Source organism: Tenrec ecaudatus, chromosome 10, assembly GCF_050624435.1.
Source record: "Tenrec ecaudatus isolate mTenEca1 chromosome 10, mTenEca1.hap1, whole genome shotgun sequence".
NCBI lineage: Eukaryota > Metazoa > Chordata > Mammalia > Afrosoricida > Tenrecidae > Tenrec > Tenrec ecaudatus.
This window is the reverse complement of record NC_134539.1, coordinates 107,933,349-107,949,724: the sequence shown is the minus strand read 5'-3', so window position 1 is coordinate 107,949,724 and position 16,376 is coordinate 107,933,349. Positions and strand designations below refer to the sequence as shown.

The window sequence follows — 16,376 nt, the reverse complement described above, 5'->3', positions numbered from 1 at the left end:
GACCTGGCCGCTGATGGGGCTGGGGTGGCGGAGACAGTCACCGCTGCGCTGGAATGAGGGGCACCTCCACAGCAGTGCCAGGCCAGGAACCTTCTGAGGCCTGCAAACCTCACCTCTAGGTCAGGGGGGCTGGGCTGGATGGCTGGTCAACGTGTCCCCTCCTCCTCCCCCTGCCCCCCAGGAGCCCTCTGGCCTTCCTCCCAGCTGTCCCACCTGAAATAGCAGTGAGTGAACCTTCCCGCTCAGGCTCACAAGCCTTTGTCTAGTTGGACGTTAAGGTACCTGCCATGGGTGATAGATAGGGAAGTGTGCCTCTGTGGGGCCCTTCGTAGAGCCCTTTCCCTGCCACACCTTTCCCTCCAGCTCCTGCAGACCTGCTCCAACAAGCACCTTCCATGCACAGACATGCACTTAAGAAACAGCAGGTGCATTATTGGTGTTGTCAAAACGCAGTCCACAGGAAATAGGAAGTGCTCCCATCAGCATCGTGTGAGGCCCACCTTAATTGATGGGATGGCCCTCTACTTAGTTCCCCAAAGTAGGCCTCTACTGAGGTATCAAGCACTTTGGAAGAGTCCGGAGTCAAGTGCTCGTCTGCTGGGTAGCAGGCACTTAGAAGGATGCAGACCCAAACACGAGTCTGCCAAATCCGCAACGCGGTGTCGACCCTCCCATGGCTGCCTTGAGAGCAAAGGAAGTTTCCTCTCCCTCCTTCCTCTTGCACTGCCCACACCCCCTCCTGGCTGCACCCCCTCTCACTCACAATTGCTGATCTGGAAGTAGATCGCCAAGTGTTTTGTCTGCAGCACCTCCGGCTCGACTCACGCCGTCAGCCTTGGAGCTGGTGACAGTCAGTGTTTGTAGCACCTGCGACGCCCTTCACAGAACTGTTGCGATGAATGGCGTGCGAGTCATTATATCCACGACGGAAGCGTGACTTCCCAGCGTTCCTTGTTGAACGTCATCGTCCTTGCGGACCACTGAATCAGTGCTGACGCTTAGCTTAGTGACTGATCCTCTGTAGGCACAGCTGCCCCCACCCCCCCACCCCAGGCTTCCATCTTTACAGGCACAGCTTGCTCTTCTCCCAGAGTCATTTGTGGGTTTGAACCACCGACCTTTTGACTGGAAGTCTAAAGCTCTGGCCATTGTGCTACAAGGGCTCCTATGTAGAATTTCAGTCTGCTGTAACTACCGGAGACGTCCCAATGACCCAGAGCCTGTCTCTTTTAAAGCTGTATTTGATCCCAGCGCCCAGTACTTACCTACTACTTAGAAGGTCCTCAGTTGTTGATTAGTCACCGTCAGCGCCAGGCCTTTTTCCCTTACACTGCCCACCACACCACCACACACCCACCTCACTGTCGATTCGGACTCCCCGCAGACCTGGAGAGGGCATCTTTACGAAAGCAGGTAGCAGTCTTGGTGTCATAGTGGTTACACATTGGGCTGATAGCCACAAGGTTAGTAGTTTGAAGGCACCAGATGCTCCTTGGGAGAAAGATGAGGCTTTCTGCTCCAGTACAGATTTATCGTCTCGGAAACCCACAAAGGCACTTCTGTCCTGACCTACAGGGTCGCTATCACTCGGAACCATCTCAATGGCACTGAGTTTACTTTTCAGTTATGGACAACTTTCTCCCCAGGGGATGGGTTTGAACCGCTGACCTTAGTGTTAGCAGGCCAATGCTCACCTGACGGCCCCACCCCGCTGTCAGTTCATTTTCCACCCTTATAGGCCTGGTAAAATGATCCTAAAGCACAACTCTGACCGTGTCACTGCTCGATTCAAAAACCGTCAGTGGTACCTTTTCCCCTGTGGGACAAAGGGTCAAATCCTCAGCCTGTACTCCAGGCCCTGCAGAACCCACCCCCACCTGCCTTTCCGGTCTCATATTTCCATGATACGCACGCAGCTTTAGCTGAATCCTTTCACAGTTTCTCCGTTTTCCAACCTCACCTTGACTCAGGCTAATCTCTCTTCAGCCCTTCCCTCACTCTCAAATTCCCAAGGGACATGATCCGCGCACTGCAGGGAGCGCACTGCCTTCTCCCTTGTGGGTACACTCGGGTACTCGCCCATCCTTAAAGGGCTGTGAGGGACAGAAAGGATTTTATCGTTTGCTGTACCACCGAATCTTCGTGAAGTAAGTCATCACCTGCTTATCGGATGATGGAAAAAGAGGGACTGGATGGATGAGGTTCCTGACCACCTGCCTCTGCCCCCCGAGTTCATAGCTCTGCAGTGTCTGGGGGTATAGCGTCAAGGGTCGCTGTCAGTCAGAATCCAGACAGCCGTGGGTTTCGTTTTTTGGTGGGAGTTGGAGATGGACCACTCTGAGTGACTAGGGCCTTATTTTTGCATGGCTACCCGTTGATGATTTCATCACAGAGGATTCTACCAAAGCATGAAGCTAAATTTGTCTCCTGCAGCAATCTGTTAGTCATCCGTCTCTGCTGAGGGCTACCCAGCGACACAGTGTAAGCAAATGAACAAAGGCTGCTCTCACCATTAGTGTCTCTCGGGGTGTGGACCGTGCGTCAGGACCACTTGGTGTGCTTGGCCAAAAGGCAGCACCGTCCTGGCCCGAGCCCAGCTTTAGGCAGTAGGGCCAGCAAGCGGACTGGCCGAGGCTGCTCTTGACCAAGTCTGAAACCACCACTTTATCCACCCGCAGACTGTCACCTGCCCAGTGTCTGTGGTGACCATTTGTGGACAAAGCAGTGGACATGGACATGCAGAGGTCTCTGGGGGACACCCTGGCTCTGCAGATCCCAGTCCTTTGGGGCTCCAGCACGTGACTGATACCCGCATAGCACAGGGGCGCTTCGTCCGCCACTGCTTCTGACAATGAGCTGCAGAGCGAGGGTACAATCTAACACTTCACTGTCTGAGCTCCCTTTTGACCTATTTGAAATCGGCTCTAGTTTTTAATGGTGTCAGTTTTCTTTTTGATGGAGGTTTTTCTGTTTTACTTTTGTTGTTGTGACTGTTTTTGCGGGATGGGGTGGAGGTGGGTGGGTAGCTTGTTTTTCTGCCTATGAGATCCAGGATAGGTTAATCTATGAAGACAGTGACTGGATCATGGTTTCTCGTGGGTGTGGCAGAGGACACTGGGGGAAATGGAGAGCAATGACAATCACAAGAAAGAAGAAAAGGTTCTGAAATTGGATGTCAGGACAATTGGGCCCCTTTCTTAATATGACTGAACTACTGAACTGTAGGACCTGTGCCAATTATACTTCTTATTAGAAAAGGTTAGCTGCAGAAGTACAAAGTCCAGTATCGAATTCATGTTTTTGTCAAAGAGGAATTTTCAAAATCATTTAAATTTGGGGGTAGGATGGAGCTGGAGTTTGTGTATTGCAACACAGTGAGCAGCTTTGATATGGCCGTGATCTTGTAACCCCTTGAAATGACTGGTTGGGGATATGCAAATAAGGGATGTGGAATCCTGTCGGCCCTGGAATCCCTGTGGGGGCAGGGCCATGTAAATCAGGTGGCTGTCACCCACTGTGCTAATCTGGGTTGACTAGAGAAACAAATTTATCAAGACTCTCTATGTGTATAAGAAAGAGGTTTATAGACTTGAGCAACTGAATATTGAGAAAAAATCCCAGCCCAGTCCAGATCAATAAATCCGAAATTAGCCCATATGTCCCGATACCAATCTATAAACCCCTCTTCAGACTCAACACAACACATGTAATGACGCCGAATGCAGGGAGATCACAGGCCAGTGGGTGGGAAGTCTTGTGGATCCAGTGGCATTGTAAGCATCTCAGCACTGGCAGGGCTTCTCACGTGGCTCCTCTAACTCAGGGCACTAGCAGGGCACTAGCGTAGCTTCATGTGTCTTCTCAGCTGGAATGTCTCCCAGGGAGTCTGCCTTTGTCCCTCTCCAGCAAGCTATTTATCTCCTTAGTGCTTCCAAATGAGGTCATCAAGCTGCAACCTGACTCTACCCCTTCACTCTTATGTCTCTCTCATACTGACAACAGATTATGTAACTACCACACCCACCAAAGGGATTAGTGGGTACATATATCATTCCATAAATCCATTATTAGTTCATAAATCCCTCTTTAGACTCACAAAGCCATATGCAATGATGTAGAATATAGGAAGATCACAGGCTGGTGGGTGCAAAATCTCGTAGATCCAATGATGGTAGATGTATTTCCAGGGCTCTGGCTGCCATCATTGTGGCTCAGTGTGACTTGTCAACAAGAAGGTGAAGTAGAGAGAGAGAGTGGGGTCCGCTCCAAGGAGAAAGAGAGAAAGGGGCCAGCCATAGAGTGCCGTTTATCTCAGTTGCCCTCCAATCAAGCTGCAACTTGATCAACAAGATAAACTCTGCCCACATGTTCCTATGGGAGCCAGGTTGGCACAAAAACCTAACTGTCACAGGGGTTCCCTAGGTTTCTCCAGACTGCCAAAGGGATCTAGGGAATAAATTTTAACAAGTCACAAACTCTTAGCCTAGAGTAGGTCCAATAACCAGCTAGCAATTGGGTTAGGCCAGGTTGTCTAGAGAAACAAATCTAGTGACACTCATCTATGTATAAGAAAGAGCTTTATATCAAAAGGTAATTCGATATCAAGAAGGCATCCCCATCACTTCTTGGCCTTTTGGCTAAGATCACCTGTAGTATCTGTTCTTATCAGTTAAATATCTGATACGTCCTCTATCTGAGGACAATATATTAAATGGATTTTTGGAATTAGGAGATGGAATAGGAGTTTGCTCTGTAATTTAAAAAAAATAAAAGGAGAAAGCATCCCATCCATTCCAACTCAAGTCCCTAAGTCTGATGCTAGTCCATAAACTCCTCTTCAGGCTCATGTAGCTTCGGGTCAGTGCACAGAAAGGTGAAACAGGAAGCAGAGGGATCAAAAGCCTGTAGGGGCAGAGTCACGTGGATCCGTGTTTCGTGGGAACCAAGGTTAGAGCACAAAGAGCTCTCTGGGGTTTAGGTGGCCCACCTGAGGCCACCCCTGGAGGCAGAAAGAGTCCCAGTGTAGTCTCATCGAGGAGGAAGATGAAAAATCATTTCTGTTCCGTCGTATGCAAAAGGCTACATACCTAAGGAGGTGTCATCCAGGTACCATTTGATTGACAGGTTGAAATCTAACCCCCAACCAGGAGGGTCAAGTGGACATAATATCTAACTACCACACCAACCTCCCCAGAAAGCTCTTCATCCAGGAAACAAAAGACACCCAGCCCTACGACAGAGTCCTAGGAGTTAGGCTGGTCAAGGCAGACAGCCTTTCCCTAGACTCGGAAGATCTACAAGATACAGAACCAAAGCAGGCCAACGAAGCTTCTTCCCACCAACTCCAGCCTTCATCTCAGATCTCACAAGGTGAAGAAACACCAAGCCAGGTAAGACCTAGTCAAACCTAGGAAAACCCAGGCAGCGCTCCAGAATGTCCACCTGCCCGGGGACAGGACAGGAAAGAAAAGGAGCCCCCAGGGGCCATACCTTCAGTCCCACGGACCACTCAGCTTGCAGAACTGCAGCAGGCTATAAAAACAGCCAGTCTGTGGCCACTGAGTGGATGCTGACAAGCACGTGCGTTACAGAGCATCACTGCTCGGCTACAGGGTGTCCGTGGCTGTAGTCTTTATAGCAGCAGACCACTGGGGCTTTCATCCATAGCATCACTGGGTAGGTCTGAACCACCAACTTTCAGGTTAGTAGCCAAGAGCAAACTGTTTGCACTACTCAGCACCCTGGACTGGCAACCAATCAAAACCCAGAACCCTCCTCAGAGATGTGAGGCGCAGCGCCTCCAGCATCCTCTTGTAGAGGCCAGAGCCCTGGGTCCATCTTCTTCCTGCTGGAACTTAAAAAGAGTTCCTCTTCCAGGGTGTGGTACTCTGGGTACATTAGAGAAATAAATCCACAGAAACTTATATGTTTAAGAGAGAATTTTATATAAGGGTAAGTACACATTAAGAAAACATCCCAACCCAATGCTGCCCAAGCCCACGAGTCCAACATTAGCCCATATGTCCGACACCAATGCACAAATTCCTCCTCCATCTCACAGAACACATGCAATGGCACCAACTGCAGGAGGAAAGCCGAATCAGTGAACATGTAAGCATCTCAGCTCTGGCAGGGGTCTCCACACGGCTGGTCCAGCACCCAGGGCTGCATTGGGTAGGTCCATGCGGCTTCTCCTCGGGGATGTCTTGCAGGAAGTCAGCCTTGCCAGCTGAAGCAAGGAACTGGCAAAGGCAGCTGTACCCTGGTCTGACCAACACAAAGCAAGAAACCCGAGAACTAAAAAGGCAAGGCTCACCGAGCCATTTATCCCTCCGCCCTTCAATTAACCCCACCTATGTTTATCAGCCAGGTGGCACAATAAACTTTATCTCACAGAGGTAGGAAGCCTTTCTGCTGCCAAGGGCCATTTGGATACAACATCATTCTGAGACCATCCTGGTCAAACATCAATTAGCTCACCCCCCATGTACTGGCTAGGAGACCTGGTGGCAGAGTGGTTACCTAGTGGGCTGCCATCGACAAGGTCAGCAGTTCGACACCAACAGCCACTCTGGGAGAAAGACTGGCTTTCCATTCATGTAAAGAGTCACGGTCTCAGAACCTCACAGGGGCAGTTCTGCCTTGTCCTATAAGGTTGCAATGAGTCGGCATCAACTCAGTATCCGTGAGATTGGTGGTTTGGTTTGGGGATGTTTTTGGAATGTGATGGCTGGAAATGCTTCTCTTAGTCAGGCACGTGACATTAGCCAACACTGATACTCGTGCAGGCCTTCTGTGGCCCACTCACTGCTATCGTGTCGGTTCTGAGTCGCTGAATAAGGAACATTAAAGAAGAACCAACGCATTTGAATTGTGGTTCTGGTGAAGACTACTGAAAGTACCATGGACTGCTGAAAGGACAGGTAGAGCTGTCTTGGAAGAAGTAGGGCCACGATGCTCCTGAGAGGCCAGGGTGGCAAGACTTCGTCTCACATACTTTGAACGTATTGTCAGGAGAGGCTAGTCCCTGGAGAACAGTGTGCTTGGTAAAGTGCAGCTAAAAAGAGGAGGCCCTCAATGCGATGGACGGACACCATGGCTGCAACCATGGGCTCAGGCACAGGAGCAGTCGTGAGGACGGTGCAGGACCAGGCAGTGTTTATTTCTGTTGTGCCCAACAATGGCACCCAACAACAACAGATGGTCCACAGGCCAGATGATGCCAGTGCCTGTTAGCCCGACCACAATTACTGCTTTCAATCTGTGAATGGGATACCTCCATTTGCATTGCTCCATTTCAATCCGCAAATGGGATCCCTCCATTTGCATTGATAACTGAAGTGATTCAAGTCAAATGACTCCAAGGCGTAGAAGTTCAGAAGTACAGTAGGCGTCTTTCTATCTCAGAAGGATGCCCATTCAGAAAGAGCTGGAAGGGAAATACCAGGGCCACACCACAGCAAGATGAATTTGTAAACTCTAATCATGCCTCCAGGCTAGCTTCTTCCTCCTCACCAACTGGTCCCATTCAATTTTTCCAACTAAGATTGCCCTAGACTAGCTCTCCTCAGCTCCGCTCAGGCAGTATGAGGGATGACTGTTGGTAACAGGCGTGAGGCCTTACTGGCAATAAAAAGATTCTAAAAACTGGGGTTGCAAGTCACCCGTAACTTTGAAAATTTGGACGCAATTCTTGGGCCCAACAGCTTAGTGAAGCAAACTTTGCTCTTTCTTTTCCTTATGAAGGGAAGTCTCACTGAAATAGCCTAGGAAATTCTAAGCGGATAAAACTCTGTGACAACAATGAGCGCAATGGATGTACAGATGTGCTTTACACGATTGGTGGATGTATGGATTGTGATAAGAGTTGCATGAGCCCCTAATAAAATGTTAAAAAAAAAAAAAACGAAACAACTTCGTGACAACATTGGGAATCCGTGATTGATACAGAAAGAGGCCAGTGGAGGAGATTCTCGAGAGAAGTAAAGGGAATAGGATCAAAGGAAAAACCCATCATGCCCACCTAACAGCCGGACATGGACACATAGGGGCTCCTTCAGAAGGAGGTGATGCTTTCCCACCAGACCCGTAGAGCTGGCTCAAACTCGGAGCAGCAGGGGCAGACAGCACAGTCCCATTAACCTCATCCAGCCCGACTCATAGGCGCTCTATAGGACAGGGGGCGACTGTTCCGTGTGGTTTCTGAGACTGTACACCTTTGCCTAATCTTTCTCTTGCACAGCAGCTGGTGGATTTGAACTGTCAACCTTGAACGACCAGAGCTCCTTAATCCCATCAAATGTAGGCACAAATCAAGGATGCCTGCCCTGCTCAGTGGTAACGTCACGGCACTCTGCTAGTCCTGGTCAAGGAAATAACTCAAAACCAGACTCACACCACCCGGGACTCCCCTGCCTCCACTCCCACGGACACCCTGTAGCCGAGCAGTGATGCTCTGTAACGCACGTGCTTGTCAGCATGCACTCAGTGGCCACAGACTGGCTGTTTTTATAGCCTGCTGCAGTTCTGCAAGCTGAGTGGTCCGTGGGACTGAAGGTATGGCCCCTGGGGGCTCCTTTTCTTTCCTGTCCTGTCCCCGGGCAGGTGGACATTCTGGAGCACTGCCTGGGTTTTCCTAGGTTTGACTAGTATCCTACCCTGGCTTGGTGTTTCTTCACCTTGTGAGATCTGAGATGAAGGCTGGAGTTGGTGGGAGGAAGCTTCGTTGGCCTGCTTTGGTTCTGTATCTCGTAGATCTTCCAAGTCTAGGGAAAGGCTGTCCGCCTTGACCATCCTAACTCCTAGACCAGAGTACACACAGTGGTGCAGATAAGAGCTTGCGACATATGGAATCCAGGACAGACAAACCCTTCAGGAACAGTAGTGGGATTAGTGACACATGATGGGAGGGGAGAAAGGGGAAAGTAAGCATTCACAGGCTTGGCTATATAACACCACCACCACCTGGAGGGGGATGGATCACAGAAATGTGGGTGAAGGGAAACAACAGGGCGGTGTAAGATACAAAATAACAATATAATATATAATTGATCAAGGATTCACAAAGGTGGGAGGGAGGGTGGGGGAGGGAGGGGAAAAAAAGAGCTGATACCAAGGGCTCAAGTAGAAAGAAAACATTTGGGAAATGATGATTCCTGCAACGTGTGTACAAGTGTACTTAATACAACTGAATTATGGGTTGTTATAAGATCTGTAAGAGCCCCCCAGTAAAATGATTAATTAATTTCATATATATATATGTGCTCGATGTATTTGAAAGAATCTAAGCAAGTAGAGAAATGCTGTGTCTTAGTAGATAATAAAGCAAAGATATCAATTCTTCAATTTAACATATACATTTAATAGCCAAAGACTTCTTCTGGAAATCTGAAAAATCAAAGCCAAGTATAAACTGAAAGAACAAAACCATTGATTCTTAGGACTAAGTATGACAACTTGCCCGGAGCAGAAGTCCGGGACCAGCTGACAGTTTCTCCCGAGGCTGAGAAGGCAGGGCCTAGTGTCCTTCTGTAAGCAGATCCTCTGACTGCAGCTGGGCCCTCTTCATACTTTCCAAGTTCAGTTTGTGGTATTTTCTTTTAAAAAAGCCGCACTAAAACAAAAGGCGGGGACGCCCAATTATAGGAGGATCCATCTCTGAAGCAAGCAGCTTCTCTTCATACTGGCTTCACTTCCTAAGTCACCCCCCTCTGAACGGAGTCTCCCCCAGATCACCCCATCCTTCCAGACACCAGCCTCTCCAACTGCTCGTCCCAGACCCCACCCTCCGCTGACCCTCAGAACGCATTCACCTGCTCCATGTAAGGCACTCTGCTTGGAGGAAAAAGCAAGGCCTAGAGGGGCAGAGGACAGAGTATGTACTTCCGTTTCTCAACTGGACGGATGCCTTTTGCGGAGACAGTGGCTGCGTTCATCTGTCTGAGCAGGGGAAGTGGGGGCAGCAGGAGGCAGGCAGAGTAGCCCCCAAGGCCAGGCAGGGCAGCTGCTCTGAGTAAAGGGGCTGGCCATCCTCTGGAGCCTCGTGCTCAACCCCAGCGCCCAGCCTAGCTCTCTCTGGCCTTGATGAGCCCGAGAACTGACCTTGAATAGAATGACTATGATGACAATCAAAACCAGAAGGCCACCAAGACTGCTCCCAAGGATGATCGGCAGGAAACGGTACGTCTTGTCTTTCAGAAAGATGATGGTGATCTAGGGCAAGACATGGAGCATCCAGAAAGCGAGGTGACACAAATGGGCAGAAATGGCACACAGTCCTTAAAGGAGCAAACCATGGTGACGTGGTAGCATGCTGGGCACTGACCAAGAGGGATGGCGGTAGAACGGAAATCTTAAAAGGCTCCTGGTGCAGCGTCTGAAATGACCTATTGATTCAAAACTATTTTGGTCTCTTATCTGGGAGAACTCAGTCAGGAGATTGCAAACTGCAGTGTCAGCATCTCTGGCAGCTACACAGAGGGTCCCAGGGCACTGAGGCCTCTAGGTCTTCCAGAACACTGGCCGAGGAAGAAATAACAAGAGTCTCCATCTGGCTCTGCCACTACCACCCTGTATGGCCTTGAGTCCCAAGCCCATCTTCTACGCCCTTTCCATCTTACCCAAACTCCCTAGTTCTGAGGATTATATTTTCCCTCCACGACATGTCTGACAGACACTGCTCTGCTGTCACTCAGCATGCACGCTCTCTTAAAAGCCAGTCGCCGTCCACGAGAGCTCCCGGCGATCCTGCCTGGGGTGGCACAGGACTGCGCTCCCGAGGGTCTGCAGCAGCCGGACATTCAGCAGCACGTGGGGTTAGTCTGCATTTGGGTCTCTAGTCTACCCAGATTAACACACACGTCACCAGGCCTGTCTTCCCAGAGGGCATTCAGCACGCACCGTTCTCTTCCAAACGCACTGCCATCGAGGTAATTCTGACTCACGGTGACCCGACAGGACAGGGCAGAGCTGCCCCTGTGATTTTCTGAGACAGCAACTCTTTATGGGGGTAGAGAGCCTCGTGTTTCTCCCGCAGAGCAGCTGGCGGGCTCAAGCTGCGGACCCTGCACTTCGCAGGTCAATGAGTCACACCCAAAGTGCCACCAAGATACCACGTGTTCTTGCCACCAACATGCCACCAAGACACCACAGTCTCACTGCCATTGAGTCAATTTTGACTCACAGTGCCCCTATAGGACAGGGCAGAAGCCCCTGTGAGTTTCCTGGGAGTGGAAAGCCTCTTCTTTCTCGCATGGAATGGCTGGTGGTTTTGAACCAGCGACCCTGCGGTTAGCAGCCCAACGTGCAACTACGCCACTAGGGTTCCTGATGTTTGCTTACGAACCTGCAGATTAACACTAAATGGCAGTGTGTGTATTACTTTAAAACTCTCCTGATGAAAGCCATTCCCGGCTTGGTTTGCCCAGCCTCGAACTCATAGGACTGGAAGCACTCTTCTCACGGACGGGGCCCAACTGGAAGGACAGGGTAGGTGCTCCTGAGTGAGACTCAGATGAGGCCCAACCCAAAGGCCCATCCAGCTGACCAGCCGAAAGACCATGGCCAGAGAAAGTTCTCAAGACTTGCGTGGGGCTGAGGGCTGAGCTCTCTCTGCCCACTGAGTTCCTTCCATGCACATGTGCCAAGAGCACCAAGGATGGGGCGGGGAGGGGGGCGTTGGACAAACTCACCTTTAACCCTGTAAGCCCCTTCCCATGAAGGTTGAAAAGCTTCTTAGGCTCCTAGGGCAGGCCCTCAGGGCCCAACTTACTGCATGTGTGTTGTATTGTGTTGTTGTTGTCAGCTGCCACTCACTGAGGTGGCCCCCGACTCGTGGCAACCCTGTGCACATCCGAGTCAGACCGCTGTGATCAGATGAGCTGATCGATCACCGGGTCATGTTTCCCTTCCTGGTCCATCCTGGTCTGGAAGCTCTGCGGAGCCATACACGACATCGCAGCACCACCTCAGCCTCCGAGGGCAGGCGGGTGGTCGTTGTGTTAGAGGTGCATGGACCAGGAAGCCCACCTGGCTCTCCCACATGGAAGGTGAAAGTTCGACCACTGTCACATCCTTGCCCCAACTCATATGTAGCTGAATGTAACAGGATTACGTGCCGGGCCTTGAGAACAGGGAGCTAGCGGGGCAACAGAAGGGGGAGACGGGCTTTTGCTATGATGGAAGAGGGAGGTCAGTGGGAACGAAGGGCTTGGGTTAGGACAGTAAGGCAGGAAATTCGTTCCAAGATGCCAGCAGGTGGAAAGGGTCAGGTTTGAGTAGAAGAAACTGTTTCTAATTGTCAAAGCCTCTCTTCCCCTTTTCCAAAGCTCCCTGATGTGCCCCAGAGCTGCCCTGGGAAAGGACTGGGGCGGCGCAGGACCCAGGTGGTCGCTTGTAGCAAAGGCTGGTTGGTGGAGGCCACGCAACAGCAAGCACCGCATTTCAGGCTCCGCCAGCCACTGCCTGTCCCAGTTCTCGCGCTAAGCCCTAAGGGTAGTCTGCCGGGCGGTTTTTAAAGGCAGGTCCCCACCCCCTGCAAAGGAAGAGCCACATGAAGAAAAGGGCCTTTGCTACTACCAGCCTCTCCAGGCCTCCTTTGGACTCTGCCAGATGCCAACACGGCACCTGGAGATATGAGGACTTGGTGTTAGCTGCGAGGGGAGGTGTCACCAATGCACACAGGTGGCAGAACACAAGGGCGGAAGGAGCCAGGCGGCTGGCCCTGGGTCTGCCTCCCTCCCTCCCTGGGTAAACACCATATGTCCTTAGGGATGTCAGCTAGACTTTCCCATACATGGGCTGGGAAGGCAAGTGGGTACAGAACCACTTGGGTGTCTACAGCCACTGTAAACTTCATCGTCAGGGCCTTCAATGTCAGGAGCTACTGAAGACTTTGCTTAGGAGACTGAACTCCAAGTAAGAAAGGGACTGAGGGGCCTCTATGCTACGGGATGGAGCCCTGGTGGAGCAGCGGATTACACATCGGGCTGCTAAGCACACGCTCAGCAGTTTGAAGTCAGCAGCTGAACAGTGAGGCTTCCTACCCTTCTAAAGAGCTTCAGTCTCAGAAATCCAGAGTGCACTTCTGCACCCTCTCAAAGGGTTGCTATGAGGCAGCTCTGACTGTATGGCAGTTGAGAGAGATGGTGCAGGTTAACACATCCAGCAGCTAACCAAATGGGTAGTTGTGATAGTTACATAATCCTTGTCAACTTGAGCAAAGGGGTGGAGTCTAGCCTGCCAATCAGGTCACAGCTGGATGACCTCATGTATCCACTCTCAGACCCACTCTCTGCCTTCCCTTTCCTGCTGTTGAAACACTCAGCTGGAGGAAACACGTGGAGACCCATGCCAGTGTTGAGATGCTTCCACTGCCACTGGATTCACAAGACCTTCTACCCACTGGCTTGTGATCTTGCTGCATTCAACATCATTGCATGTGTTGCGTGAATCTAAAGAGGAATTTATGGACTAGTATTGGACATATGGGCTAATATTGGACTTATGGACTTGATCTGGACTGAGCTGGGATGTTTTTCTCAATATATAATTGCTTTTTGATATAAAGCACTTTCTTATACCCATGAGTGTCTATGAATTTGTGTCTCTAGTAAACCCTGACTAATACAGTAGTGTTTCAACTGTATCCAGAAGCACCTCAGAAGAAAGACCTGCCAATCTTCTTCAGAAAAGAACTAACCACTGAAAACTTTAAGGAGCACGGTTCTCGGACACACTGGGTTGGGGGTGAGGGAGCCATGAGTCGAAGAAGACACAATGGCAAGTGGTTAGTTACTTCCTCTCGGATCCTCATAGAGGATGCCTCCTATTCAACTGCCTCATTTTACAGATGAGAAAACTGAGGTGGCAGATCCTGACTTGCTGGTGACAAAGCCCAGACCAGAAAGTGACAGGATGGGAGGCTGGAAAGGGGTGGCGGCTTAGTGTCTGCACATGCAGAGCTCAGGGGCAAGGTAGAGTTTGCCCAGGGCAACGCACGGGACACAGCCGGGGCTTACCTCCGTTCTGTGGTTCTCGGTGTTCTGCCCTTCGTACAGAGTTTTGTCGTAAAAGATTTCACCCAGGATCTGCAGTTCTGTCAGTTCTCTTAGAAACTGCGAGACAGACGGACAGGAAGGGCCGGGGAACAAAACCCATTTCAGACAGGGACCCACTGCATTTGGACTACACTCACCAGCGTTCCCTTTCAATGAGATCCAGCTCCGGTGGTATCCACCAAGTTACCAAAGCCAGAGACCTGCAGTTATTCCCCAACTGCTCCTCCCACACCCTCCACCTTATACTAGGAGCCCTCGTGGTGCAGAAGGTTGACTGCTGGGCATCTAACTACAAGGTCAGTGGTTCAAGGCTACCCGTGATGAGGTTGTCTGCTCCCATAAAGAGGAACAGTCATGGGAACCCACAAGAGCAGTTCTCCTCGGTCCTGTAGGGCCGCTACGAGTCAGATTTGACTCAAGAGCAGTGGGTTGGGTTGGGTTTGGGTTTTGACCTCAGGTTGCCCACTTTCCCCAATAAAGAAAAACTTTTTTGAAGGGGGGTGGGGGCTCGCTTACACTTGACCCATCCCCATGGCCACTGCCTTCCATTCAGGCCCCTCCCATCACGCTCACTTTAAGATGTTAAACTACATCAGTAGTAGGTCCCACTTTAGAATGCTGGAGCAGAAGCAGCCAAGGGGAAAAGACTGCTAGGTGGCAGAGGGCTTCACAGGGCATGAAGAAAGGATAGGGTTTAGTCGGTTGCTGTTAGGTGCTGTTGAGATGGTTCCAACCCATTGGGACCTTATCTACCACGTCCCGGGCCATCCTCTCAACTGTTGCTGCTTGAGCCCATTGGAGCAGCCACTGTATCAATTCGTCGTGTGTAGGGCCTTCCTCTCTTTTACCAAGCATGATGATGCCTGTCTCCAAGGGCTGGCCGCTATGAATTAGAATGGACTTAGGAGCCGCGGGCTTGGTTTCTTGGGTTTTCTTGGTTTGGTCCCTCCTGATAACATGCCCAAAGTACGTGAGACACGGCCCTGCCACCGTCACTTCTAAGGAGCATTCTGCTGTACCTCCTCTTTTATTTGCATCAGTTTACTGTCCCCGCAAGAGCTGGCAGCGGACCTCTAGCAGCAGCGCTGGAAATGAACAGACACGATCTAGGATCTATTTGGGAGGGAACGTGACGTGGCTTGGTGTTGGAATGAGCATGAGGATTTGAGGGAGGAAGGAGTCATAGGTAATTCCTAAAACGTTGACCTGGAAAACTGGCTACAGTGTAAAGGATTAAGGAATGGGCTGGAGCAAAAAGCAAATCAAGAGAGCTACTTTTAAAGGAGGGTGAGCTGCTTTTGACGTGCTGTAATGTAGCGCTTTTCCTGATGGTGCATGGGCCAAAACACGACAAGGCTGGCAGTTCCAAGCCACCAGTACCTCCACAGGAAGAATGGAAAAGAACGATTTAGTCTTGGGAGCCCCCTGCAGGGTTACAATGAGGGGGAACTCCACTCGCAGGCAGTGGGTTTGGGGGGCCTTCAGGGAAGCGATACTCCGAGCGGGTGGGGCTGGTAAATCTGGGGCGCTTCACGATGTGGAGTACCTGCTCCGCGTGGGCCAAGGAGATCTCTGCAGCCACGGTGACATTTTCTTTAGCTGAAGTGATGGCGCAGCTAGCTGAATACCATTCTTCCACGTGCTGCCGCTAGGGGGGCGGGGGGGCATCTCATTAAGCTAATCCCTTTTGGTGAGCAACTGAAGAAAAGCCCCCCTCCCCGCCCCCATCCCCCATCCAGGGGATGAGCAGCTTCAACTTTCAGCTTGCTCCCCACAAAACTGGCCCGCGAAAGAGCTAGGAAGGATCTGGGCCCGCCCTGAATGTGCTAAAGGAAAGACCTCAAGCAAGGGGTGGCGCCTTGCTTAAGCGGTGGGTGGTTGGCCGGAAAGTCGGCGGTTCAAACCCAGCAGACGCTCCAGGGGGAGGGGGTGAGGCTGGCGGCTCCGTAAAGATGTACAATCTCGGAAATCCTACGAGACCCTTCAGCTCTGCCCTGCCCTGCCCAGCCCTGCCCAGCCCTGCCCTGCCCTGCCCTGTAGGGTCGCCGGGAGTCAGAACGGACCGCAGCTCCACGGGTGGACAACGGGTTTACGGGGTCTTTGGTCTGCCCCGCCCCCATGCTCCCTCTCACCCGCGGCCACGTCGGGACGGCCGAGCTCACCTGAACCAGGTCGCTTCCCAAAGCGCACTTCGGAGTCTCGGTGCACACAGTGTCTGCCTGCAACGAGAGCCATTGCCACCGACGCCGTGCGGAAGGAACGGCGCCTCGGCTACCGGTCCTCCCACCAGTCCCGGCAGGAGAGCGGCGGGCGCTAGGA

The 16,376-nt window shown here is 51.3% G+C and overlaps 1 protein-coding gene and 1 non-coding gene across 2 annotated transcripts in view; one reads left to right on the top strand and one right to left on the bottom strand.

Moving 5' to 3' along the window:
- The first annotated feature begins 4,617 nt into the window (after nucleotides 1–4,617).
- LOC142460329 (U2 spliceosomal RNA) lies at nucleotides 4,618–4,807 on the top strand. The gene has a single exon (XR_012786560.1). It is a non-coding gene; the product is annotated as a U2 spliceosomal RNA (small nuclear RNA).
- A 1,128-nt stretch (nucleotides 4,808–5,935) lies between these two features.
- The window catches only part of ITGAE (integrin subunit alpha E), a 78,957-nt gene continuing 68,516 nt past the window's right edge, over nucleotides 5,936–16,376 (bottom strand). Inside the window, exons 27-31 of the mRNA XM_075559595.1 lie at nucleotides 16,220–16,276; nucleotides 15,604–15,699; nucleotides 14,019–14,114; nucleotides 10,102–10,212; nucleotides 5,936–9,613 (exon numbers count right to left, since the gene is read on the bottom strand). Of these exons, the coding sequence (XP_075415710.1) occupies nucleotides 9,518–9,613; nucleotides 10,102–10,212; nucleotides 14,019–14,114; nucleotides 15,604–15,699; nucleotides 16,220–16,276 (456 nt within the window). The 3' untranslated portion in view covers nucleotides 5,936–9,517. The remainder of the gene's footprint in view (nucleotides 9,614–10,101; nucleotides 10,213–14,018; nucleotides 14,115–15,603; nucleotides 15,700–16,219; nucleotides 16,277–16,376) is intronic.